Source organism: Numida meleagris, chromosome 13, assembly GCF_002078875.1.
Source record: "Numida meleagris isolate 19003 breed g44 Domestic line chromosome 13, NumMel1.0, whole genome shotgun sequence".
Classification (NCBI taxonomy): domain Eukaryota; kingdom Metazoa; phylum Chordata; class Aves; order Galliformes; family Numididae; genus Numida; species Numida meleagris.
The window spans coordinates 5,467,249-5,492,681 of NC_034421.1; the positions used below are offsets into that span (position 1 = coordinate 5,467,249).

A 25,433-nucleotide genomic window follows, 5' to 3' on the forward strand; every position below is an offset into this window, starting at 1 on the left:
GTTATTCACTTTTCCGGCAGGGGAAAAAATAATAAAAAAAAAAGACAGTTTGTTAAACTCCTCGAATAAAGCAAAAGGCATCAATTCTGAAGAGCTTGGCAGTGCTTAACCAGAGAAAATCTCTGCATCTGCCATTACAAGTTACTACAAAAAGTTTATAAGGGGTCACTGGGCCATCCAAATAGCACTGTGCATATACGGTAAAAGGAATTTGTAGCATTGGCAGCGGCCCAAAAAACCTCAAATGCTGGGAAAGTCATTCTCTGCTTTTTCTAGCACCGCTGTATTTCGGAAACAACTTGTTTACTTTATGAATTCTTGTCAAAACTCAGTGCCAGAAACATGTACCGTTTCTAAATGGAGCTAACTGGAAGAGATCCTGAAGATCTGCAGTAGCTAGGTTGTAGAAAAGGAGTAGAAATAGCCTTTTTAAGGCAAATTTTAAGCTGCTTTTTTATTAAATAGTGTCATAGGTAGTCACGTTTAACATTATTGAGTTTAGAACCTGTTAGTCCTGTTACCGTCATCAAAAGTGGAAACAGTAAATGAACATTCTGTGGTGAAGATGGGCTGAATGAAACAGTCAGTGTTTGTGCACCAGGTTGCTGGGTGGCATCTACACGTGTTTCTCCGCTGGGTGATTTGGGGTTGGGAGCATGTATAGAAGGTGCTTTCTTTGCTGGAAAAGATGATCTCCAAAACCTCAGCATTTATGGAGGTGCGATCTTCTTCACTCTTCCCCCTTCTCTCAAAACTAGGTGCAGCTACAGCACCAACTCCAATCAACCCCTTCCAAGTGAATCAGCCTCAGCCACTCACTCTAAATCAGATGAGAGCGAGTCCTGTGATGGGAACCAGTCCTTCTTTCAGTGCTGTGCCACCAATAAGCATGGAGCCAATACCTCTGTCTTCCATGGCCCCAGTGCCTGTGGGAATGGCACCGATACCAGCTATGGGCACTGTGGCATCCATAACAAGGATGGGCCAGGGGATGAACGTGAGCATTGCAGGATCAATGACCCAACCTCTTCACAGTACAGGAATCCCGCCGTCAGCGTCCCAGTCTACAAATACAACTAACCCTTTTCTCCTATAAAGACCCAATTAAAGGAACTTTCTTTTCATAGTGTTTCCAGGCTGAAGTCTTTACAGCGATACAAACGTGGCCTGTGTGAACTGAATGGTGTGTAAGAGACTTGGAAGTAGATTTGCAGTTTACAGTTATGATCTTTGAAGAGTTGTCTCTACTTACCAGTTAATCTAAATCTAGTCTTTGCTACAGATGGTACCTTACTTTGGCTTGTTGAGCATTATGTGAAATGTTCAGACTTTTCACCAAAGTTAGATTCTGCCCATTTTGTTACTTTGTTAATCATTTCAATACACTTTCTAGGGAGAACCTGCCATTTTAAACTCCGTTGGCTGTTTTGTAGATGTCAGATGATGTGCTGGATCCTGAAATTACTATTTACCTGCATCTGTCACTTCCTATGCCCATAATATGATAGACCTGAGATTCAGAGTGCTAGTGAATGTTTTGCACATAACTGTACACAGTTCTAGACTGTTGGTTCACCCATAGTCCTTACTCTTAGAAGAGAATGATTCGGAGGGCCCAGGTGGCTGGTTTTTATGCATTAAACATTGCAACGCAAAATCGCACTGCTTTTGTATCAGAGGTCTGACCGAGAAAGCAAGCTTGTCTCAAAAGGAAAAAGCAGACACAAAACCCGAGAACATTCGCAAGTTGTCAAGTATAACGTGTGCTGTTGTATGCAGTGTTGAATTCGTACACTACTCTAAGGACTCCTGAGGAACTCTCTGTGAGTGGCATGCTGCACTCGTGCTGAGTGAGTGTCCTGCTCTGTGCTTGTCCAGTACCAGCTTCGTTTGGAAGTTACGTGTATTTTGTTTTTATTTGACTTACAATGTGAGTTGAAAGAAAAAAAAGAAATACAGTGGGACAACTTTGAATTCAATTTCACCGTGGCAAGCTTTAAAACTAATTCAGGCTTAACCTTGCTATATGCAGTTACTCTTGTATACTTTTGCACATATTTTGTTTAGTACAGTTTCATATTTGAGTTTGCAGAGTTACCTGATAGTCCTTTTTTTGCTAATTTTTATAATGTGGTTCTTATTTAACTGTCTGGTTTTGATAGATTTATCAAGTCTGGCTGAAAAATTAAGATATTGGCAAATGTCATTTTTATGGTTTTAATGCCCTCTTATTTATGGTTTTAGCTCTTCGTTTCTGTAAAGAGAGTTTAAAAGGGAAGATTAACACTAAAATATTTTACTTTTAAATGAAGTATTCATAATGCAGTTCAAAACAAATTCTCGTGACTAATTATTTTTAGATGAATTGAATTTGAACATAACGTGATTTAAGACTACATTAAAAAGAGCAAACACTAAAGTCGCCTTTCCCTCGATTTGTTCCCGTTTTCCGATTACCAGCATGGACAGACTTCACGAAGATCAGAAGAGAGGCTGTTGGTTTTGTTTATTTTTTTTTTTTCTTTCTTAAGATGTTTAAAGTTCTAATGTACAAACACAGCTCGTTAATTGTATTGACTAATTTTTCTTAACGAAAGGTGCGCTCCATGTTAATAACCGGTTCCATTCACTCTTACTCGCTGGAAGCTGAACTATACGTTTTAACTTGCCTGTCTGGACTCATCAGCACTAAACCACGCTCAGGTTTCAGTCCGTGTCTGGTGCGAACCTGGCTGCTCAGAGGCGGCAGAGCTCCGAGCTCTGCTTTTGCAAGCCACGCAGCCGTGCGCAGTGTGTGTGGAAGGGATGCCCCAGTGCTTGCTCGTGCCTCGAGGGCATCTCCGAATGAACTGATGCATCTTGGTGGCCTTTCCCTAATTAGAAGGACAGGGAAAAAAAAAAAAAAAAGTGGCAGAGATTGCCAGAGTTTCGTGTCTTGGTGTGGTGATGCTGAGTGGGACGGTCCTAGGGCCGCGTGCCGCAGAGGGAAGGGCTGGCTGGAATGAGAGGCACCGGGTTGTATCTTCTGGGGGTAGGGAGGCTGAAAGACTATCAAACCTAGGGTACAATCACAGAGTTTAGCTGTGTAGGTCAGTGTAGCTCTACTAGTAGATGGAATGCTAAATGTGTGGATGTTTCTATGCAGATTGTTCTATCCTCTTGATACTAATGAATTTGCAAGTAGGATTCGGAATATTCATCTGCTCCTGTTTTTAGAGAGGAGGAAGAAGAATGGCTGTCCACACCCAGTATGTCATTTTAAAAAAGAAAACAAAACAAAGAACATTCATGTTGCCTTTCAGAATAAGGAAAAAGTACTTTACTTTTTTGTCGTTGCTGAAGTTATTGAAAAGTTTAGACCAGGAAGGGTGTGATTCTTGCAGACGGGGGGGAGTGCTTTCCAATTGATCTGTGGCGAGATTTCTCTTTCATTATTTTTTCCAGTTTAGTTTTATCAGCAGTGATATTGAGGTCACTTGATGTTTTTCCCTTAGTCGGTCACTTGAATGCATTTGTGACGGTTAGATGGGGCATTATCTATTCAGCCAAGCGGTTCTAATCACATCCTCTCATTTAACACTAGGTAACTGTATTCCGAGGCCAGATGGGGTTGATAGTATTTAAAATTATAAAGTCATCTGTAGTTGAGAATCACGATCATCGTCACCGTGAATTGATCCGAATGTGACACTGGTCTGGTGGGGAGCCCTGGCTTAATGAACCTGCTGAATGGCAAATGGTTGCTTTCACCAAGCCACTGCTGCAGGAGCTGTGTCGCTTTCCCGTTGCACAGAGAGGTGTATCGCAGCAGTTGTGTGGGGGGGGGGGCATGTGGGGCCCTGCTGCAGGTCTGCCCCGCTCACATCCCAGCCCGGAGCTGTGGCTTCTGCCCCCACCTTGCTGAAGCTTCAGCTGTGCCCAGAAGGGTGAATCCGTTTCCTGATAATTCAACTGCTCCTCAGAATAACCCTTCCCCCTTCCCCGCCTCCAGCTCTTCCTGCACGGGGGATGTCTGTTGTCTGATCGCGTCTGCTCTGGCCTGTTTCTCCAAATGCGTTTCCCTCTCCCCCTTCTTTTACTCACCTGCAGATATTAAAAGTGCTTTTGATTTTTTTTTTTTTTTTTAAAGAAATGTTAGTATCCCAAAATAGCCTTACTGGTCAAATTGACCAAAGATAAAGTGTTAATTATTTTGTAAAAAGAAAAAAAAAAAAAATCTTGGCATAATTTTAAACCCAAAAGAAGCTCAGTTATTTATTCAGTTTTATACTATATAGAAACTAAACTACATTGAGGGGACAGGGAAGGAAAGCCGTGGTGGGTTGTGGTGTTTACAGTCTTCTTGAAGTCCCGTAGCTAAGACAACTATTGTTATCCATCTTCCCTTTTGCTGTTACAGTTTCTAATGTGTACTGTATGTATTAATATTGCACAAATTGTGGAGAAATATATGGTTTATTTTTCACAGCAGAATCTCACAAGACTCACTTCCTTTACAAGTGTTACAATTTAAATATTTACCAAACTGTTTTCATAATACTGGGAGCCGGCTGCTTTTTATGAATTTGTGCTGACTATTGACATTATTTACTGTATAAATAATTTATCATTTGTACTATTGTATCATAATGTCTGTATCTTTGTGTCATTTTTTTCCCGAGCGATGTCACAAATGTGATATTTAATAATGCCATCAGAACAGTGGAAAGACGAGGGGTTTGTAGGTGACTGGTCAGAATTAAAATTGTATTGCTTATATTCCAGCCGTGTTGCTTTTTCGAGACTCTGCGTAGCGTTTATCTCCTGTTCCCAAGCAGTTGCTGCCGTGCTTGGTTTGGTTTTCAAGAAAGTTGATGGGTTGGTTGAGATGGTGAAGGTTTGTGCTAAAAGTCCAAGGCTCTAGGAGAAATCTGATGGTTACTGAGAGGAATGCTTCTTGTACGTTGTCAGTGTGATTCCTTCGATGAATTCATCGCTCTCCTGGGGCAAGCCTGCTCTTACTGTGAGAAAGGAGGGTTTCTTGCAGACCACTTAAATCAGAATCAGTTGAGACCGTACTAACTCAATAAAAATGAAGACTTGTTGTGTTGCAGGTGACTGAATTGCTTCTTTAAACCACATTACTGTTCAAACAGCATTTTTGGAGGAATGGTCAGCTCCTTTCCTTGCAGAGGCTTCACTATTTATGTTGAGCCAGAAGTCTGGGGAGAACTTTACATTAGAAGCCAGTCGCTCGTGGAATGAGGGCTGGGGGAACTGTGACAAAACTGATTTCTGGAGCCCTCACCTCCTGTTCTGCCTTCAAACAAAAGGTTTGCCCTTGCCCTTCCTGCAGCCTTGGCTCTGCCCCTTTGATGGAGCAGCCCTGCGCTGGGCAGCAGCGAGCTTGCCTGCAGCTGGGAGGTGATTTCAGCTTCTAATTTGGGATGGTTTAAATGGAAGGTACTTCACTGTCAGGCTCTTTCAAGAGCTGTCTCTCCAGAGCCCCCCCGGTTTTCCTGTAGCTGTGCTTTGCTGCCCATCAGACTCTTGAGCAATCAAATACTTCATTCCCAGCGCTGAAGCTGTGGTGCTGCTGGAGACCTGGCAGGTGGCAAGGCAGGCGTGGAAAGAAGTGTCAGGTCTGTGAGCGATTTCGTCTTGGATTTGTGGCACACACACAGCTTGCTGTGGGTGTTTTGCAAACCCACTGCTTCCGTAACGCTCCAGTTTCCCCGAGGAGCGAGTTCGCCTCCGGTCACGTCTTGAATTCATTTTGCTTCTGTGTTGGGGCATGAAAGGAAGAGAGTCAAACTTCTGTTGCCACAGATGACAGCCAAAATACCTTTTTTAATTTTTTTTAATTTTTTTATTTTGTAGCTCTCATTTGAACAGACAGATGTTCTGTGGCTCATGTTCTGCTTCCGTGCAGGACAGTTCCTCTCTGTGTGATATTATTGCTCCTCTGGCCATTCTCTTCTGCGTGAGCAGTGCTGTCTCTGTTGTACTCTGGCCTCTTGAAATTGCCTATATTTTTGAAGTAAAGCTGCTCGCCACAGGAAAGATTTCAGAAAGGTTGGAAATGCAAACTTCTGTGGTGTCTTTATAAAACCCTTAAAAAAGAGCTGAGTGCTGCGGCCTGTTGCGAGCCAGAGGGACTGCTGGAGGAGGGCAGAGCTGATAACGCTGCTGGGAGGGATTGCGGCCAGGCCTGTGCTTCCTCTGACCTTGGGCTGGCTGCCTCCTCCCTGCCCCCAGGCTTCCTCTTCCTCTTCTGTGAAGCAGGATGGTATTGGCCTGCTTCTGGGGAGGAAAAGAAGAATTGTCCAGAGGCCTGCCCTGCCAGCGGTGCCAAGTATTTCTGCTGATCGCATATGTTGCTGCTACCTCTTGTTTGTCCCGGGTAGCAAGCGGTGCAAGCTCTGCTCTTCCCCTTGTTTTCAGCGAACCAGGGGGGAAGTGCTTGGAGGCAGCTCGTGCTCTGGCTTTGGCAAGACTTCTGCGAGTGCCTGCAATCCACTTTTCTGAGAACCAAACTTGATCTACGTGGTTCCCTCATGCTGAAAACTTCCCCTTTCTAAAAAATGTAGCTGTTTTCTGCCTTCCAGGTAATGTCCTCTCTGTATTGTGAACTGGGACACAAGTGAACATTGATTTTTTTATAGACAGCAGTTGGTTTTGGAGCTCAGGGTTATAAATAACCGAGAGCCAGTGTTATAGGTGATGGTAGCAGTCCTGTCTCTTATTGTCTTGCTGTCAATTGATTATACTCTCTAATTGTTGAAGACTTAAGGCTTCCCTATTCCATTTGGTGCCTTAAACTTCCCTGCTCATTACCTATTAGCGTGGCTAATTGGCAGCAGTGTGGTGATCAATAGGGGATTGGCAGCCTACCAGTGTAACACAACCGAGAGATGCAACCTTCATTCCTGAGTGAGCGAGCCACGTTTGCTGGTGAAGTGCTCAGTGGCAGAACTACTGGCTGTGGCATGCATCAAAACAAACATTGCTGTTGAAATGCAAGGTCATTTTAAAGCATCTGAACATCTCCATAGCCAGCAGCTGTGGTGCAGAGCACAGGCACTTGGCCTCCCTGTGCATAGGGCTGCAGGTGAGATGCTGGGGCAGAGGGAGCAGGTGAGAGGTCACTGTTAGTGCACTGTGCAAAGCAGCCTGGGTGCATCACTGGTCTGATCTCAACGCTTGTGCCACGGGTTGAGCACGTGCGTTCCCCTCCTCAGGTTAAAAAAAAAAAATCAGTGCTATTTCAAGTGGCTGGAATAAAGCAGTAGTAGAGGTGGAGCTGGTTTTCTCAGCTCCCTGCTTGTTGCTGCCTGATGTGACTTCTCACAGGGACATCATAGCCACCAGCTCTGCGGTTAGATAGCTTCAGCTTGCTCTGGGAAACCTTCACGAGCAGGTGTGATATTATGGTTTTAAATGCTGCGTAAACTGTGTGAACGTGCTGCAGTGCTGAAACTGTTGCAGGTGCCATCACAACTTGGTCCAGCCCCATGTCCTGCTGCTGCTGGCAGGCTTCCCTTGGCACGGGTAATTGAGACGCCTTCCTTGTGTCGCAGAGGGGTGGGAATGCGGATCCTGTAGAAATTGGTGGGGTCTCAGTTTTCTGTAAGGGCTTTTTGGGTGAGGAATGGAAGACAAGAGGCGTAGCCAAGCTGAAGGCAACCGGTTTTGACTTGGTGTAATGGTGTATAGCCTGGGAGACCTCGGACTAGCTGGTATTATGTTGGGTGGTGGTATTTTATTATTTTTTCTCTCTTTTTTTTAATATATCTTCATCAGCAAGTCTAGCACTATATGTAGTGAGATTCTCTCAGGTGAATTTGGGTACTTAAATATCTTGACCTGAATAGAGGTATAAAAATAGAAGCCTGCTGCAGTTAGATGCTACTGCTAATCTTCCTGCTGAAGGACAAGAGCCCAAAATGTTTGCATCCAGCTGGGGAAGTCTCCTGCTCTTACTGCACCCTTGCAGCACAGCCTTTGCCCTGCCTTCAGTGGCCGAAGGATGAACTTTGTCATGGCAAACCTTGAGTTCCAGGGATGCTCCGGAGCCATCCTGCATGGGCTCTGCTGCTCGGTGCCATCCACCGGCACTGCTGGGAAAGGGCTGGAGGGAGGGAGTCCTGGCATGATGTTGCCAGGCCCAGGCAGTCTATCAGGGGCTGCTTTGTGCTGGGCTGAAATGGGGCTAGCGCTATCACCAGGCAGAGTTGGAGCTGAAACTCTTGACTTTCTATCTGTCCTGTACCTCAGGAGGCTCCTGCTCCGTACCCAGCACTGCTGCTGGGAAGTACTTGTCAGCTTGAATCTGTCTGCAAGACTCTCATTTCCAGATGGAGATAATTTCTAGCTGCCATGGTAGTGCTGTTGCACAACAGCCTCAGCAGCCTGAGGACCAAGGCGGCTGGCACCTGTGGAAAGGACTCGGGTGTCCTTCAGTGTTATTAGCTCAGTTATTAGTTATCTCTAACATCCTCCTTAATGCTTAGAACGGCCACGAGAGGGCAGGAGCTGATGGCGCTGTTTCTGCTTTTGGTAGAGCTGCAACTACGTTTCTTTTCCTGACAATTTTCTTTATCTCAAGTCACTGTTCAGATCGCATCCTTTGCTGCTTTCTTCCAGGGCAGCTTCCATCCTGGTGGCAGGAAAGCTCTCCCACAAGCCAAGGACAGTTGGTCTGTCTGTCTTGAGCTCTTTCCACTGGAGGATTGTTTCCAGGTGAAGTTTGATCTGTGCCCGGCTCTGTGTGGAGCAGCAAGAATCCCCATCCTCTCTGTTGCTTTTGGTATTGTCTGCCTGGCACGAACACCAGGGGACCATACTGGGATCTGCATATTTACTAAAAATCCTCCACGTGCACCGTCATTGCTGTGTTAGATTCCAACAGCTACCACTCGTGTCCCCACCACCTGCAGGGTAGCTGGACACAAGCTCCAAATAAGCAGGAAGAACTCTTTATGTGGAATTAGGAGGTTAATGGCCAATTTCACTGTCTGGGAAGGATTGAAGGGTAACAAAGCAGAAGCTGCAGTGCCAGCTGCCAGCTTTGTAGCACCATCTGTGGTACAGGCGGCTGGGAGCTCCAGTGCAGTGTTGGAGAAGGGAGAACGATTAACTAATAAATGAGCAGGGTGGTAACAGCTGCCTGGAGCGTGGAGGAAAGGAAATGACTTTGGGCCTCTACGAAAACACAACTTTTTTCTTTTTTTTTTTTTCCCCCTGGGTTTTGGCTGTTCTTAAAGCATGGGTTCTTAATATATGAAAGGTTAAACAGCAACTGCAGTGAACATTTACAGATCATAAATCCCTTCCTTATTAATGTCAGCCGCAGCAGCACGGCATCGTGTCTCTCTTTATTCTTTTGTCATGAGAGCAGAGAATCTGTCCAGCGTGAAACAGCTGCAAACCCTCTGCCCTGCCTGAGTACCAAAGACTAACAACTGAGACACTTGTCCAGAAAATCATAAAGGCAGCAGCAAGCCTGTCTCTGGGAGAAGAACATGCTTATTAGACAGAGCAACAGTCGCCTTTCTGAAGAAACAGATGGCATTGAACTCGGGAAACTGTTACTGAAAACATCACCCCCACACGTGCCATTGCATAAGGAGCAGACTGTGTCAGACTGAAGAGTTCCTACAGCAAAGTGTCCACGCACTGAACATGTTTTAAGACCTTTCCGAAGGCGTTTGAGGTTCTTAACAAAAGATGCTTAGAATGCTAATGAATAATAATAAAAAAAAAAAAAGCAGGCAAAATGCCCTAAAGAGACAGGTAGTGGTGTGGGATCAGCTTGGAGCCGTATGTCCCTGCTGTAGTTGTTGTTTGGAGTTTCTCTGAGCATTGCTTTTCACTATGGCTTTTTTTTTTTTTTTAAAAAAAAAAAAAAAACATTTTTGTGAAGGTCCCTGCACCTCAGCTGTGAATGGGAAAGCTGTGCACATCCCTTGGCTTTGATCAGGCTCAGTGCTGTAAGCATCTAACACTTCAGCCAGGTAACACTTCAAAGGGGCAGCAGATTGTGAAGCTGTATGCAGGTACATCCACTGCAGCCCTCTGGGCACGGAGTTTAGACTTGATCTGGTTTCCACTGTATTTTTTCACAACTAGAATCTCTGGTGTGCAGTTTTGTTCTAATTGGAATGGGGGCAGGTACCTGTGCTCAAGGGGAAAGAGATATCTAAGCAGTGGCAGGTTTAATGTTTGTGTGCTTCATGTCTCTCAAATACAGACACTTATCCTGCTCCTGTAGATAACTGCTTCCAAAATACTTTTAAAAGGGAACAAAATTCCTTGCATCTCTTCAGAGTCAACAGGAAATACTTACTAATACTGACTCCAACGTGACTCAGCTGAGAGATTACAACAGTTGCCAAAAGAACTGGTGGATCCATTTACTGGAAGCGTGAAACCAATAAAAGCACGACAGGATAAAAGCTAAGAAATGAAAAATATCTGTAATCACATCTGGAGAATTATTTCTCAATATGACAAGAGATGCTGATGCTCACAGTAAAGTCTCAGTGATCACATTCTCATTTCAGAAGTTGTATTTATTTGGTGACACTGCTCAGTGTGAAATAACTACATCTAACCCGATGCTTTAGTTGGTAGCTGTTCTGGAGGCTCTGCAGCTCAGCGCTGGGTATCTTTATTCTTACAGTTTCAAGATCTTGACAGTTCACTTACAGGGTAGTATCATGGTAAGTCCTCCTCCCAGTTATCTCCTGCTATGTGCATTCAAAACACATGAGGTTACATGTCCAAATGTAAATGTAAGAATGACTAAGCATTAGTCATTTTACCATAGCATATATTTTTATGCTGTTCTTATAGGTACAATAGATATCTTGGATGATTCAGGACTTAGAAACACCCATGCTGGCACAAACAAATAAAAAGCCTAGGCAGCAGAAAGGCAGAAACAAAAATATTTAGACAATGGGGTTTGTTCAGCCCACAGGAAGAGCATTAACAGTAGCTTATTAGGAGGATTCAGTGGAAGGCTGTGGTAAGACATGAGAAGAGAAGCTGTTTACACTGAGGACCAGCTTTGTGCCCTCACACTGAAGGCATCTGAGAACAGCTTCAGAGCTCCTACCACACACTGTAACGCTATAATGCAAATGGAAGTACAGCAGTAATAGCAGGGTGGCAAAGTCTTTGGCTGCAACAAATGAGGACAAACCCAAATGTAACAGCCACAACTACAGAAACGAAAGGAAAAAAAAGCTGCTTACCTTTAGAAGACCTCCAGTAGGCAGGGAGATACCCTCACCTCTACTGCCAACCCTTAAATGAGGTCTGGGAAGGGGTGGATCCTGGCCCCACCCCTTCTGGTCACTCAGGTGCATTGCACACACCTGAGCTCCCCTGGGTTGGCCCTGCCTTCCCAGCAGGTGCTCAATCACTGGTTCAGGCCGTGACTTAGCATTTTCACTACATACACCAATAAGAAATAACATGGTTTGGGTCATTCATTTGGGTTATGCAGTGGGAAAACCTAGTTACAGCAAACACGAACATCGGCATGTTGTGGTTTTACTGCCTTTCCTCAGATAAGAAAAACAGCTAAGGAAAGTCAGTACATTATCTGTGTAAACAAACATCTTCCTCACACTCTATTCTCTCTTCTTTGGACCCATACTGTCACAGCAGTGTGTGATCTGAATAATTATGTTGGCAGAAGGCTGTTAAAAATGTTGCAGCTTAGAACCTCGGCTAGCTCAAGTGTGAAACACCAAGATCTGCTGGGCTGGAGGGACCAACTTAGACACATGTGGTCCTTTCTGCTACTCCTGACTGTCCCGTACAGCACAGTGCCTCTGCTAACTAGTGTGACTTGGAGCTAAATACAGTACACACCATTGGTTTACTGAGACTGTAATTTCATTTCAAATCCTTCTCTAAGGCTTATTTTTTAGTCAATAGCTGCGCTTGAAATTCTGTTTGTTCTATCAGAAGTTAAAAGCGTGCAGCGAGCATATATTTAACACCACAATCTCTCTAACACTTCTAAAACAAAAACTGCTGTCCTTTTTTTTTTTTTCCTGCTGCAGCTTGATGCAGAAAAAGAACCTGGAAATGAAAGAGTCATCATCTTGTCTTAAACACAAAAGCCCAGGTTGCTCCACTAAAAACGTGGAAGGGTTTGTTTCTGCAGTGCACGAACTATTTTATTTTACTTAGCTGCACAAAGTACTATGTGGCATTATAAAGATGCCTGCTGTGGCTTCTGCAGAGAGAAGTGTGTGGCACAGAGCAAAGTGCGTGTGTCCCACTGGAACATTTCCATAATGCCTTCTTTTTGGAAGGTGTAATAATTTCAGTAATTTCCCACTTCTACCACAAAATTATGAGTAAAAAGAACTGGGATTGCACTGATGTTTTAAACAAAGGAAAATTAGTACAACCACAAACCTTCCTATTCTTGAAGTATAAAAAGAGTGTAAAAAAGGCTGTTACAAAAATACTTTGGAGGTCTTTTGAGATAGCCTGATGTTACGTGTAAAAATGCTAAACAGATCTGACAGCATTAATTTATACAATTTTTCAACCTGTATCCTTCTGAAAGAATTATATTCTAGGTAACTGCTCCAAAGCCTTATGGATTAGTGTTTTTTTTTTTTTTAGAATGAAGGTCTCAGGTAAATTGTTCTCAATTGAGCCAGATACTCATTTTCCATTTGAAGGAAAAAAACCCAATCCTTGGTGCTTAACTTCTGCGTGTACCTTTGACCATCTCACATCTGAGTTCAATACTTATGAATCCTTTCTGTAGCAGGCACCAGAGAGGGGTTCTGCATGTCGCTTGGGCACACGTCATAGCCCAACTTCTTCATATCTTTGGTCACGACGTTGAAGGAGATGGTCACAAAGCCTTGTGATCGTACCCTCGTCACTAGAAGAGAGAAGATAAGAATAACAGTGGTTTAGAACAAACTCTGACTCACTGTTGAACTCTTCACTGATCAGGGTAGGACTGCTTTTCTAAGAGGAGATGCGGATGGCCAAGCTGTGGCCTGCTGCCATGCAAAGGTTACATCAGGAGCTCCTGCAGTCTTTACCTTCTCTTCCTTCTCCCCGTGCTACCACTTTTGGGTCAGTAAATTCTGGACGCCTCCCCGTGAACCAACTTGGAGAACAAAACAGAAAAGAAATAATTGGATACAATTAGGAAAAGAATTCAGGTACCAGGCTGCTGTTCTTTTGATCAACATTGTTGAAATGTGAGGACAAAAAACCAACAAGTTAGACAGGTGGACATTTAATGCATTTTCAGAAAGCTCTTCAAAAAACCCAGACACCTGAAAATGTGACTTTACTGACAAAACTCCGAGCTGTCTGGTTACGATAGAAAGAGTACACACACATGCATCAGCAGGTAGCTGGGCAGATGTTTGTGAATAACAGCGAGAACTTCTTTAAAAATAAGCAGTCTTGAATTATTACCTTGTAAACTTCTGCAGCTTGGATGTAGACTCTGGAACAAACATAGCAATGGTTTTCTTATGCCTGAAACAATTCAGACACATCAGAGCACTGAACACCTCAAAGCAAAAACACTTTTATGAAAAGTGTTTGCTTGCATAGGAAGAGCATAACTGACTCAACTTCCAGGGGTGGGAATGAAAGCTTCGCATGTGCTGAGAGTGATGGGGAGAGAGCTAACACGCTGCTCTTCATCTGTGGGCTGACTTCGGGCAGTTCTAACTTTAAGGAATACTGAAATCTTACAGGATTGTCAAAAATAATTGGACAACATGGGACCACTGCTAGAAAATCCGTGTCCTTTCTGCCAAACAAACAAGACGCGATAAGCAGACCCAGGGATACTTTTGTCACTGAAATGACTCAGTACCTTGGAAATTAATCTCTATTTCAGCCCTGAAAGATGACGGGGTTGTCACCTCACCTTCCAGGCGTGAAGGGAACGTGAACAGCTCCATAACCTCTGACCACATCGTTTCCAAAAAAATCGGGTCCGTAGACGCTCACTACAATCTGCGGCCCTGCAAGAGACGCAGCTGTGAGAGAGGCACCTCGCCCACAGGCTGGCTCCCGCCCCACAGCACCCACAGCCGGACACGTTGGTGCTTTTGAAGGTGATGTCGATGGGGAAGTTCCAGACGAAGGTGGTGGGTGCGATGTCGCTCTTGGAGGTGATTTGGGAGATGCCCTCCTCCAGGCCCTGCGGGGAGAAAACGACGTGAGCCCGGCCCCGTGCTGCCGGCGGGACAGCGAGCGGCAGGCCGCGCTCCGAGGGCACAAAACGGAGCCTCACCGCTGCGGGAACCCAGTCCTGGCCGTAGACGAAGCAGAACTTGCAGTAGAGGTCGTCAAATCCGGGGAACTGCAGGGGAGAGAGGCTGCGTTAGAGGGGCCGGGCCCGGCCCACCCGTCACGGCCCGGGGCTGAGCCGGGGCTGCGTTACGAGGCCGAGCACCGGAGCAAGGCCGCGCTGCTGGGCCGGGGCTGGGCCGCGCTGCTCACCCCTCTGGGCCGGGCCCCGCCCCGCCGCTCACCTGCCCGCTCTCTATCTGCCCGTTGACGGCCACCATGAAGACGCTGGGGCTGCTGGCGGCCGCCATGTTGCCGGGGGCCGTTGCCATGGGGACGGACGGGGCGGCGGAAGGGACAAACTTCGGCGGGGCGCAGCGTTCCGCGGAGCGCCGGGGCGGGGCAGGGCGGGGCGGGGCGGGGTCCCGAGAACCCCCCCCCAACTCGGGCAACCCTTTCTAAGCCGTTCCCAGCCCTGCTCGGGCTGCAGGCCCCGCGTGCTGCATCAGGCACAGGAAAATGGCCGCTAGGTGCTGCTGCTGGGCAAGGAGCCCGAGCCTGGGGTGTCCATGGGGGGCACTTCGGGCCGGGGTGCCCTGAGGCTCCCACGTGGCACTTGTGTTGTCTCCACGGGGTCACAGGGCCTGTCCTGGGGTGCTGCTTTGTCCCCACAGACATAGTCTCCATCAGTATTCATTCCCACGGACACATTCAGTCCCATTTTTCAGGTCGTAGCGGAGATTTCCCTTTCAACACCCAGCAAACAACAGCCGGCCAGCAGGAGGATGGGATCCAGGCAGAGGGACGGGAGAGGATGGCCCCAACGTTATCCTTTCTGTCCTGCCCCTCAGGAAAACTTCAGAGAAAAGCATTTATTTCATCCGAAAATTGTCAGGGGGAAATATAAAGCGGCTCCTGACCCACCATCCACTGCAGCTTGCGAAGCCATTGAGTTCACACCCCTTTCTGTGGCTGTTCGTCTTGGCTGCCAGCTGCCTGGCCCCCAGCTCGGAGCACCTGGGGCTTTGTGCTGCTGACATTGGCGTGCAGCGCTGCACGAGGTGCACCAGGAGGGTTCCCCAGGCCGAGGGATGGCAGCGGGCGGTCCCACAGCTCGGAGCCGCCTGCAGCTGCTGCTGGAAGGCCTCCATCCCCGCATGGCCGGAACGAGACCTTTGTTCCCCCCTCCTCCTCACAGGCCGGTCATGTTCTAATTAGCCACGTTCTTAATCTTTATGAGTAGAGTGAAATCCCAAGCAAGGAAGCATTTTCACCCCGCTGGAAAAGTTAATTAGCCATCCATCAGGGAGTTCGATTTCCAAGCAGGGTGAAAGCACATGGACTGGGGCTGTTCTGAGGGTGTTGTTTAACGACGCTGGCACCTCCCTCGGCCAATGCAAACACCTCGCTTCTTGCTCCAGCCCTGCCCCGTTGCTGCTCCACGTCCCCTGCTCCGTGCCAGCAGCCTCCCGCACCTTCCCACCCCTCACAGCTGCTCTGTGTGCCACCTCCCAGCTCTGACAGAGTGGCTCTGGCTCCAGCGAGCACACCTGTGGTGCTTTGCTTTAGTTTTGTTTAGTTAAGCAACTAAAAGGTAATTATGGTGGGGTTTTTTTTTCTTTTTTTTTCATTTCCAGGAACAGCCAGGGGTTGGAAAAATCCCTGCCAGCTCCTCCTGGCTCATGCAATGGCCATTCTGTAGGCTCCGGGCAACCAGGAATGGGCTTTGGGACTCATGGTTCGCTGCTGAGTGTGTGTAGGTGGATGTTCTCATCTGCAGCTGACAGCATCTTTGTGGCAGCCTGGTGCAAGCAGCAGGTTGGGGGCTGCCGCTTGCTGCTCCTTGGGTGAGAGTGTGCAGGAAGGGGGTACCCTGAAAGCGGGCACTTTGTCACCATTACATTTCTGAGCACGATTAAAACAACCCTGGGGCTGATTCGTTGGTTCCTGTGGATGGGGTGTGACAAAAACGACAATGCAGCAGCACAGCAGATAGGAGGGAGCTCCCTGCCCTTTGTCTCCGCGGCCTTTTCCTTCTGTGCATGGAGCTCTCCCTGCCCACTGTGCAGATTGAACAACATGGAGGCACATGGAGAAGCCTGAGCTCAGCGAGAGACACTTTTACTGTAATTCTTGCTGAGTTTATTTACCCAGAGATCTATCTGAGAGGAAAGGAACTGCACAGAGATCAGCGCGGTGAGCCATTGTGCCACGGGGCCGAGTGCCAGGAGGCAGGCAGGAAATGGGTGCGGGGGCTGCAGCTGCAGCAGGGGTCCCCAGCACCACGGGGGATCAGCACAGCAATCCTCAGCCCAAGCATGTTTTACCAGCATCCCCCAGGAGCAGAAAAGCGCAGCAAAAAGCAAAAGCAGAAATGTCAGTCATCGGTGTCCTGCGCCCACCCCTCGTTACGTTGGGTAATTGATGGGGTTGGGGTCCGGCTCTGACAGCAGCCGCAGAGCATCGCTGCGAGGTGCACGGTTTTCTATTAAGAATTAATTTGTATTGGAACGTGTTTCCATCTGTGAGATCTTTTTATTTATTTATTTATTTCTTATTTGATTAATGAGGAAAATTAATTAGTGCCTCCATCCGAGCCATGGAATAAATTACCATGCCAGCAGGAATGGGGAGAGGGCGAGGAGGAGAACCAAGGAGCTGCGCTCTGGGCTCGGTCAGGGCTGGAGGGACAGGAGCAATGGGCAGCTCTGGGGACAGGAGTGGGGGAAGCTGCGGCTCCGTGGGATGCAGCAAAATTCCTAACGAAGACCCTGCCAAGAAGAAGTGATCGCCCCAGCCATTACAACACAGCCCTGGATTTAATGCTTAATTGAGAAGCTTTAATGGATAAAGTCAATTTGATTATTCAACCTAAGAAGGACTGAACAAATATCAAACAGTTATTAGTATCAGTGCCACCTGCGTGATCTCGCAGCACTGACTGATTGAGGGCTGCCTGTAATTGCACGGGGGTGGGTTGGTATCTGTGCTGTTCTCATGCTTTTATTCTCTTCAGCCTGACCACTCAGGTTGATGCCATCTGAGATTCAGCCTCAAGGTCCTTGCTTGCTCCCCTCCCTGAGGTTCCTGCAGGCTGCACTTTGGCCTCCGTGGTCATTAAAAATGCAAAAGAGCGATCGATCCATTTAAATAGTAATGATTCACATTCATCCGGTGCTTTTCATTCCCATCTTCGGCAACGCCGCCCTTGCAGGCAGCCTGGTGGAAATCACTAAGAACTGAAGGGGTTCAGTGAGCAGGAAGAGCAGCACTGAACTCTGCACTGTTGGATATGGCCACGTCTGCTGCTGAGGCCGCGGCTCGGGGCTCACAGTTGTCGTTTTCCCCCCGTAGGAGCTGCTGCAGTTCTGGTGCTGCCCCTGCTCCAGTGTGGGGCTGTCCCAGTGGGGCTCCAGCAAACCCCTCCTGCTGGCTGTGGCAGAACTGCCTCCGTCCCTGCTCAGCTCCCAGCCATCGCAGCACACCGAGGAGAGTTGTTCCCATACTCACAGCTGTGTCCTTCCAGATCTTTCATCCCCTTGAGAAAAGGAGAGCTGGGAAGATGTGGGGCCGGTTCCCATGGTAGCACCGGTGGGCGCTCAGGGGACACTGGGGATGCAGCATCCCCGAGCACGGGGTGGAGGAGCCGCACTCAGCACACATAGGGGAACACGAGAAATCCGTTCTCTGAGGTTACTGACTGCGCCTGATGTGCCGGTGACAGCCCTGGCTGTGTCTTTAAAGGGAAAAGCCACGAGGCCCAGGGTGGCTTTTGCCCTCCAAGTGCAGCTGTGTCCCAGCGCTCCCATGGCCGAGTCCTCAGGAGCCCTCGCTCACGCTGTGGGATTTCCTCCTGGGCAGTTTTTTGCTTCTAGTCCAGCATCTCCCCAGGGGTTTCTCCTCTTCGTGTCCCCACTCTGCCGCTGCTGGCAGCCCTGGCTCTGCAGTTCCCAGCCGCAGCTCGTGCCTGGCCTTCAGGCGATGTCTCGGTGCCCCATGCCTTGCAGGAGGGCTGTGCTGGGATGGACGCCATGGCCCAGACCTTGGCAAGCCTCCCGCGCTTCAGCTGAGCTCAGAAACAAGAAAGAAAAGGTTATTTTGCTCTGCTGTCCTCACCTGAGGTGTTCCACACCCAAGATTGGGACAGTGAAGACCCACGACAGAACAAACCACCGCCTTGGACCGACCTCTCCATGGGTCTAGCATGTGTCATCGCATTGTTTTGCCCATGGGACGTTCCCGTGGTGGGGATGAGCCCTGGGAAAAAAGAGATTCCCAGAGCAGCCCAACCCCAACTCTTCCAGAGCCGCCCACATGGGCAGACAGAGCCACAGGGCAACCCCAGAGCTTCACCCCTCTGCTGGGCAGCATGGCACTCAGGTTTGGCCTTGTTGTTTTTAATAGCCTCATAAAGGCACATGTTGCCCCCAAACCCTCCAGTCCTCATCCCCTCCTCTCCTCTGCTGCTCAAACCGCACCAAAATGACGCGGCCGCTGTCCCCAAAGCTCTGTTAAGAATTACCTTCGTGGTGCTTTTCCAGAATCCCCCATTAAACCAACGGGAAGGAAAAACTGCAATAATCCTCCTTGGCTGCCGACTGCACAGGGCCGCGCGGGGCCCCGGGCTGCTCACAAAGTCAGGCCAGGCTTCCAGTTTATACAGTTTAATACATGTGAAACAAGATACATTGCCTTTAGAGTAATGAATGCATAAATAACAGAAGATATATGTGGGTGCATAAATATGAGGCGGCATGGAACGAACCAAACGAAAACGGTTGCTTTAATTCTTTTGGTTTTTTGTTGGTTGGTTGGTTGGTTGGTTGGTTTCCCTGCGTGTCTTTTTGCTGCTGGTGCCCATGGGGCCGACCGACTCATTGTCAGATGTCAGCGCTCCGTGGTGAAGCTGTCCCAAGGCGAGGGCCTGGCTGAGGAGTGGGGAAGGGGCAGGGAATGGAGGCTAACAAGGGAAAATCAACCCCAAAGCTAAATATATATGCATTAAAAAATAGCAAAATGGCGTTGACTTGGAGAGGCTTTGGAGCGCGGCGGAGGAACCACGTCCACGTGGGTGCGGGTTCAGGCTGGATATTGGGAACAATTCTCTGAACTAGCAGCCGTGTGCTGGCACTGCTGCCCAGGGGGTGGGGGCACCGTCCCTGGGGGCGTTCAGAACCGCGGGGACGTGGCACTGAGGGACGTGGTTGGGTGTCACGGTGGGATGGGTTGGGTTGGGCTTGGGGATCTGAGAGGGCTTTCCCAGCCCCAATGGGGCTGTGATTATTACTCCAGAATGGGAAGGGTTATGGCCAGCAGCGCGCTCTGCCGGCATCCCGCCAGGAGAACAGCTCCCTCGCTGCTCACATGGGCCACCTCCGACGACAGCTCTTCACACCTTGACAAACGGGATCAATAATTTACTTTGCACTGCAGGAAACAAAATACATGTCTTAAATAATTTACTATTTATTTGTTTTGTCTTTTTTTCTTTTTTCTTTACCTCTGCAAATTTAACTTTTTCCTTTTTTTAGTCTTTTTTTTTTTGTGTGTGTGTAATGCAAGACACCTCGTTTGTGCACGGTACTTCAGATTATTGCAGCGTTTAACCTGAATATCTGATAAAAAAAAAAAGGAAGAAAAAATAATAAAAAAAAAAGCGAAAGGACAATTGTACAGACGAGAAGAAGGAATAACTTATTATTGCACTGGCTACAATTCAGTAGTGATTTGGTTTCTTTTCCGTAGTTAGGACACAACCTCTAAAGTACAAAAGAAAAATGAGAGGGGCGGTGGAAGCGTTGGCCAGGGGGAGCTGTGGGCTGGTGCTGGAGCGGGGAGGGGAAGGAAAGCAAAGGAAGAGCAGAAACATTTGGAAAACGAACGGCTGTAATAATTAATTCCACATAAAACCCAAGGAAACACCACCCGGTCGCGGAGTCACACGTAATGCAAAAAACAGTATCGTTTCTCTATAAAAATATGTGCATTATGAAGAAGAGAGTTTTAGTGGGTACATATTTTTTTTTTTTTGTCTTTTTTTTTTTTTTTCTCTCCTTGTTTTGTATCTCACAAATAACATTATTTCTATTTATATGACTGCTGATATACAGACAATGTACAGCTCCCATCTCCGGGGCACTCCCACGGCGTGTGACGTCTCTAAAAGTGCCTTGTAAAAAGTTGAGCATCTTTAAAAAAAAAACAAAAACAACAACAACAAAAACCCCAAAATAAAACAAATAACGAAACAACGAAAACGACCGAGGGAGCCCCCAGCCCCCACCCGGATCAATGTGACCACGGGCGCAGAGCACTGAGCCCCCCCCGCCTCCACCTGCCCTTTAGAAAAGCCCCCGCTGAACCCCAGCCCGGAAACCCGGTACCGCTCCAATCCGTTGGTTTGGTTTCTTTTTAAATAATAATAATAATAATAATAATAATAATAATATTTTTTTTTTTACTTTTTCTTTTTTTTTTTTTTTTTGCAAACCTCCACAGCGCTTAAGAAGAAGGGACTGAGAGAAAGGAAAAAGGAGAGCGTGGCCACGTGGCCGCGCGGTCCCTTCGGTGTCCAACCCCACGTCGGTGTCAAGCCCTTGAGACCCCCCGCTCCCCCCTCCCAGAGCTATACGGGCTCGTCGATGTCTTCTTCTGTCGCAACAGTCACCAAGTCCTGCATCCGGACGGGGCTCTTGGCCACGCTGAGCAGCTCTTTGCTTTTCTCGCCGTTGCTCCGTTGAGTTTTTAAGGGCTCCGGCTTTCTCAGTTCGCAGTCCGGCGTGGATCGCCCGCTGTCCAGCAGATCCGAGAGGCTGCTCAGGGAGCCGCCGCCATCCGACTGCTCGAAGGAGAAGCCGGGGATGGCGAGGTGCTGGCCACGGCGCTCTGCCTTGCAGCCCGGCTCCCCCGGCTGTGCCTCCGCCGGCTCCAGGGGCTCTCGGTACGCCGGGAACTCGCAGGACGGGGTCCTGCGGCGCAGCATGCTGTTCTCGGAGGGTTTGGTGCGCGAGGCCGCCCCGCCGTCGTCCTCCATGGGAGGATCTATAGAAATGCAGGGCGGGCTCATCTTTTTCTTCCTCCGGGCTCCATGGATGTACTCAGACTCTGGTTGGATATGGGCAGGAGAGCGCGGCTTTTCCTCGGCGCGCTCCTCGAAGCCGCAGTCCCCATCGCGGGCGGAGGGGCAGATCTCGATGGAGTGCCGCCTTTGGTCATCCGCCCAGCTGGGCTTGGTGAGGAAGCCCTTCGTATCGATGCTGTAAAACTTCTTCAAGTCCCTCTCCTTGCTGCTCCCTGCCGCCAGGCTGCTTGTGCTGCAGTTCTTCAGGGGCACCGGCGATGCGGCCGGCGAGACGAATGGTGACGTGGAGCAGCTCCCGGCCTCCGAGTGCTCCCCCCAGTCTTTGGCTGAGCTGTTGATGTGGCGAACCTCCTCGTCAGCCAGGTCGGAGGGCTCCAGGAGGCAGCCCTGGGGGCTTGGGGGGCTCTCAGCGGGACTGGGGACCCCGCGCTGGCTGCAGGAGTGTTTCCGAGTCAGCGATGGGTGCCGGTGTGGGGATGTTGGTGGGGAGCGTGGAGGGGAGCCCGGCAGGGAGGAGGCTGCGGGGTGGAGGGGGCTGGGGGTGAGGGTGCTCTGAGGGTGCTTTGGTGATGGTGGTATCTCTCCATGCTCTGCTTGCAGGTTGTCCTTGGGATCTGGAGGGTGTCTGTCCACCGAGTCCGTCCGAACGGCCTCCTGGAATCGGAGAATCATGAAGGTTGGAAAAGATCTCTAAGACCACCAAGTCCAACCCCAGCCCATCCCCACCATGACACCAAACCGCATCCCTTGGTGCCACATCTCCACGGCTCTGGAACACCTCCAGGGATGGTGGCTGCACCGCCTCCCCGGGGCCTGTGCCGATGCATCACCACTCTTTCAGAGAAGAAGTTGTTTCTAATACTCAGCCTGAACCTGCGTTGGACAGGGAGGAGAGAGATGGCTGTTGTGCCAGCCCCCAGCAGAGCATGGCTGTACAAGAGGACATTTTGCAACCAGCCCACAGCAGGAGGTGGAGCTCAAAGGGCGTTAAGGTCCCTTACAACCCAACTATTCTGTGGTTCTGTGATTTTACAGCAACAGAACCAGAAACATTTTGTTCTAAAAAGAGGAATGCTGCTCTCAGCTCCTAGAAAACTCAAGAAGAAGAGAAGGAGCGAGGTGGCTACAGGAGTTTGCCTCTGCAGGCTCTTGTCCTCTTACCTGCCGGCACAGCAGCTTGCTGAGAGTAGGAGAGCGAGGGACGACGTGTGGGGGAAGGACCTTCCAGCGGTGCCAGCCCTCGCGGCTGGGGGAGCGCACGGCCACGTGGAGGGACTCGGGAGGGACCCTCAAGGAGGAGCACGTCCCCACGGGCTGCGAGCGGATGGAGGTGATGGACCCTGGGGACAGAGAGGGGACAGTCACCATTGCTGCTGTGGGGCCTGTAGGCTCCAGTGTAAATGCTGAAGCATCTCCCCTTCATAGTGCTGCTTTGCTGCAGCTCGGCTTTGTTTGAAAGATCTTTGGCTTTTTATGTTTTATTTTTCTGGCTGCAGGATTTATTGTCCTCATTAGCTTGAAACCCAGCGTCTGTTCCTGCATCGCCGCTCCATGTTAAAAACACAGCTATCCATCACTTCAAGAGATCTCGCCCAGAGGTCAGGGAACTTGAACCTACGACAAAAGCCATCCAGACAGTTTGCAGTTGCATTTCAGAAAGAGGTTTGTTGTTGGGGAGAAAGAAAACCTATTGTTTGATCTCTTTTCTATGGGAGCTTTTCTCCAGAACACCACAGAAGCAGCAGAGCAGCGAGCTTCCTACCCCCCAACCCGCCCCACTTCTCCCTCTTTTGTTTTTGGGCTCTCCTATGGGCAGAGTTTCAGTCTTGAGTTGTGCTATTCATGTACTAACCCGGGCTTCACGAAATGTTTTTTTATGATGCAGAAAAATGTTGTCATAAAATCTTTTACAAATACAGTCATAAAATCAAAACCCTAAGCTTTCTTCCCCGTCCTTCGCTGGAATTTCCTTCTGTTGGAAACTTTCCATCTAGCTCTCATACAGAAAACCAAAAAAACCCTCTAAATGGCATAGCAGGGAGCACTGAAGGAATCCAAATACTTCTGGATTTGTACATTTTTTCTCCTGTTCTTCCAGTAAATCAGCAAACTGCTTGTACGACCACAACAACCCAAGACCTGCTCATCTCACAGCATTTTCAGTGTGTCAGCGCTAAGATACGGGCAGAAGAGCAGACATCCTTAACTAACATTGAAAAGCCCATGAAAGAATAAACACTAATGGGAATCTCTGTACATGCTCAGTTTTACTTTCATGTATCTTACAGGACTCTGACTTAAATCAGAGAGAATGTGAGCACCCATCATGAGCACCCATCACAGCCATCGTCTGAGCGTTCCTGGAGAGAAACTGGGGGAGGATGAAGAGTCCTTGGTCAGCTCTACCCACCCCTGCCAACATCACAGCTGTTCTATACTGGTATAAATCCCGATTTACACCCACCACAGAGATGAAAAGCATCCCCAGCCGTCCTGCCATGAAACTCAACCTTGTTTTCTTTGCTCAGAGAAGAATTTGCAGGTGAAATAATAAATACTGAGCAGAGAACATTAACTGGTATCCAGACTGCTTGAGCAAATAGAGTTACTTCACCCAAGGAAATCAGAGCAGACCTTCCCAGTCCCATCAGGGTCTGCAGACCCACTGCTCTTCTGTCCAAGCAGCACTTGCATTTCAAAATGTTGCACCAAAGGAAAGCAGGCTGGTGAGTTCTCGGGAGCCACTCAAGCAGCACAAGTGCTTTTAGGGAGGCAGATAGTTTCTTCTTTATTGATTTCCCCTTCAAACCAACTCAGCAACAAAGGAGACAGAATGGGGTAGTGTATTTGGATGCAGTTTGGTAAATGTATGCTCCCAGGCTCTGCGTAGCTCGCGATTCCCTGGCTGTCTCTGCACAAGATCCATTGTAAGGCTATAGAGGCACCGGAGGGTGCTTTCTAATCTTTACACTCCCAAAGAAACTCCTCCATCTATGAACTCAGTGTACTGTGCTGAAAGGAGCTGCTCTGAGACTGAAGCCGGCCTGAAACAAGAGCTGTAAGGAGCTCTTCAGGAAGCACTGCCGACACTGGCTTTCATTCCTGCTGATTTTATTGATTCGTATCCCTGATGTCAGGGCTGACCACCCGAGATGAAATGTGCAGTTAATATCCTTTCCCTCGGCTAGCTGTCCCTCCTCTATGCCTCTCCCATTGCTTGGCAGCCCCGCTTCTCCCCAGACGCCCACCCTGAGAAAACACGGGGACGTGGTGAAAACACCAAGCTGCAGTCCCGCAATGGTGTCAGGCCAACCAAAGCAACGGCCCAACCCATACGCAGCACTGGTGGCATCCTCCCCATCCAACCCCCACGTGTGTGCCCCATGGCTTTGGCTAGTGCGGCGCGGATGGTACCTCGCTGCGACTTGCAGGGATACGTCTCCATCTCCACCTCGTGGAGGGGAAAGGGAGCTTTGGCTGGCATCACGGGCCGGAACATGTAGCTGTCGTTGGGCAAGGAGTGCATGCGTGAAACGGAGATCTTGCGGACCGTCAGCAGGTTCTGGGAGTCCTGAGGCTGCGGGCTGGCTGCACCTCCCTGCAAAGCAAGAGACAGAGCGAGGGGTCAGTCAGCACCTGGGTGGGTTTATGGCTTCTTTTTGCTTTAAAGCCTCGTGCAGATGTTCCTCTTGGCATCTCATAGAGAGCCTGCAGCCCTGGTGACTGCAACGACAGCACAGCCAAGTACAGAGTTCAGATTATGGCTCGAACAACAAACCAAGGCACCAACGAGCCCCTGCTCTGCCGGCTGCATGGGCCCGGGCCCCACGTGCTTCTGGAAACTCATAAACGATCTCTGCAGACACACACAGACAGAGGCAGACACTTAAAGGCACACCCACAGTAACATCACTACAAACCCTGCGGGCTCTCCCCTGCAATGTTTGGGCACTGCTGACCCACAGGAGGCAGCCGCAGGGTGGGTGAGGGCCTCAGGGCACCATCCGTGTGGGTGCGGAGCTGAAGCCGGGGAAGAAAAGGGATTTCTGTGTTTGGCCTCAAGCAGGGCTCC

General features: G+C 48.8%; 3 protein-coding genes across 14 annotated transcripts in view; 1 reads left to right on the forward strand and 2 right to left on the reverse strand.

The window, feature by feature from the left end:
• The window catches only part of EPN2 (epsin 2), a 40,824-nt gene extending 36,063 nt beyond the window's left edge, over positions 1-4,761 (forward strand). For all 5 annotated transcript variants that reach the window (XM_021412216.1, XM_021412221.1, XM_021412217.1 and 2 more), the window contains one exon: positions 759-4,761. In XM_021412216.1, the coding sequence (XP_021267891.1) occupies positions 759-1,096 (338 nt within the window). In that variant the 3' untranslated portion in view covers positions 1,097-4,761. The remainder of the gene's footprint in view (positions 1-758) is intronic.
• B9D1 (B9 domain containing 1) lies at positions 10,533-14,654 on the reverse strand. The gene is made up of 7 exons (XM_021412226.1): positions 14,526-14,654; positions 14,285-14,353; positions 14,080-14,191; positions 13,916-14,012; positions 13,453-13,515; positions 13,068-13,135; positions 10,533-12,901 (listed from the first exon to the last, which is right to left on the reverse strand). Exons 1-7 carry the CDS (start codon positions 14,610-14,612, stop codon positions 12,756-12,758), a joined length of 642 nt encoding a protein of 213 aa, XP_021267901.1. The 5' UTR covers positions 14,613-14,654; the 3' UTR covers positions 10,533-12,755.
• CACNA1H (calcium voltage-gated channel subunit alpha1 H) overlaps positions 20,765-25,433 on the reverse strand; it is a 205,498-nt gene continuing 200,829 nt past the window's right edge. For all 8 annotated transcript variants that reach the window (XM_021411338.1, XM_021411331.1, XM_021411330.1 and 5 more), the window contains 3 exons: positions 24,776-24,959; positions 22,523-22,701; positions 20,765-22,015 (listed from right to left, as the gene is read on the reverse strand). In XM_021411338.1, the coding sequence (XP_021267013.1) occupies positions 20,906-22,015; positions 22,523-22,701; positions 24,776-24,959 (1,473 nt within the window). In that variant the 3' untranslated portion in view covers positions 20,765-20,905. The remainder of the gene's footprint in view (positions 22,016-22,522; positions 22,702-24,775; positions 24,960-25,433) is intronic.

Bases quoted from the DNA above. Each gene is read 5' to 3' on its own strand.
- B9D1 (XM_021412226.1), bottom strand. From the start codon at position 14,612: ATGGCAACGGCCCCCGGCAACATGGCGGCCGCCAGCAGCCCCAGCGTC. The intron at 14,354-14,525 runs GTGAGCGGCGGG...TCTCCCCTGCAG, and splicing joins GGCAGATAGAGAGCGGGCAG to TTCCCCGGATTTGACGACCT. The intron at 13,516-13,915 runs GTGAGGTGACAA...GAATTGTTTCAG, and splicing joins GTTCCCTTCACGCCTGGAAG to GCATAAGAAAACCATTGCTA.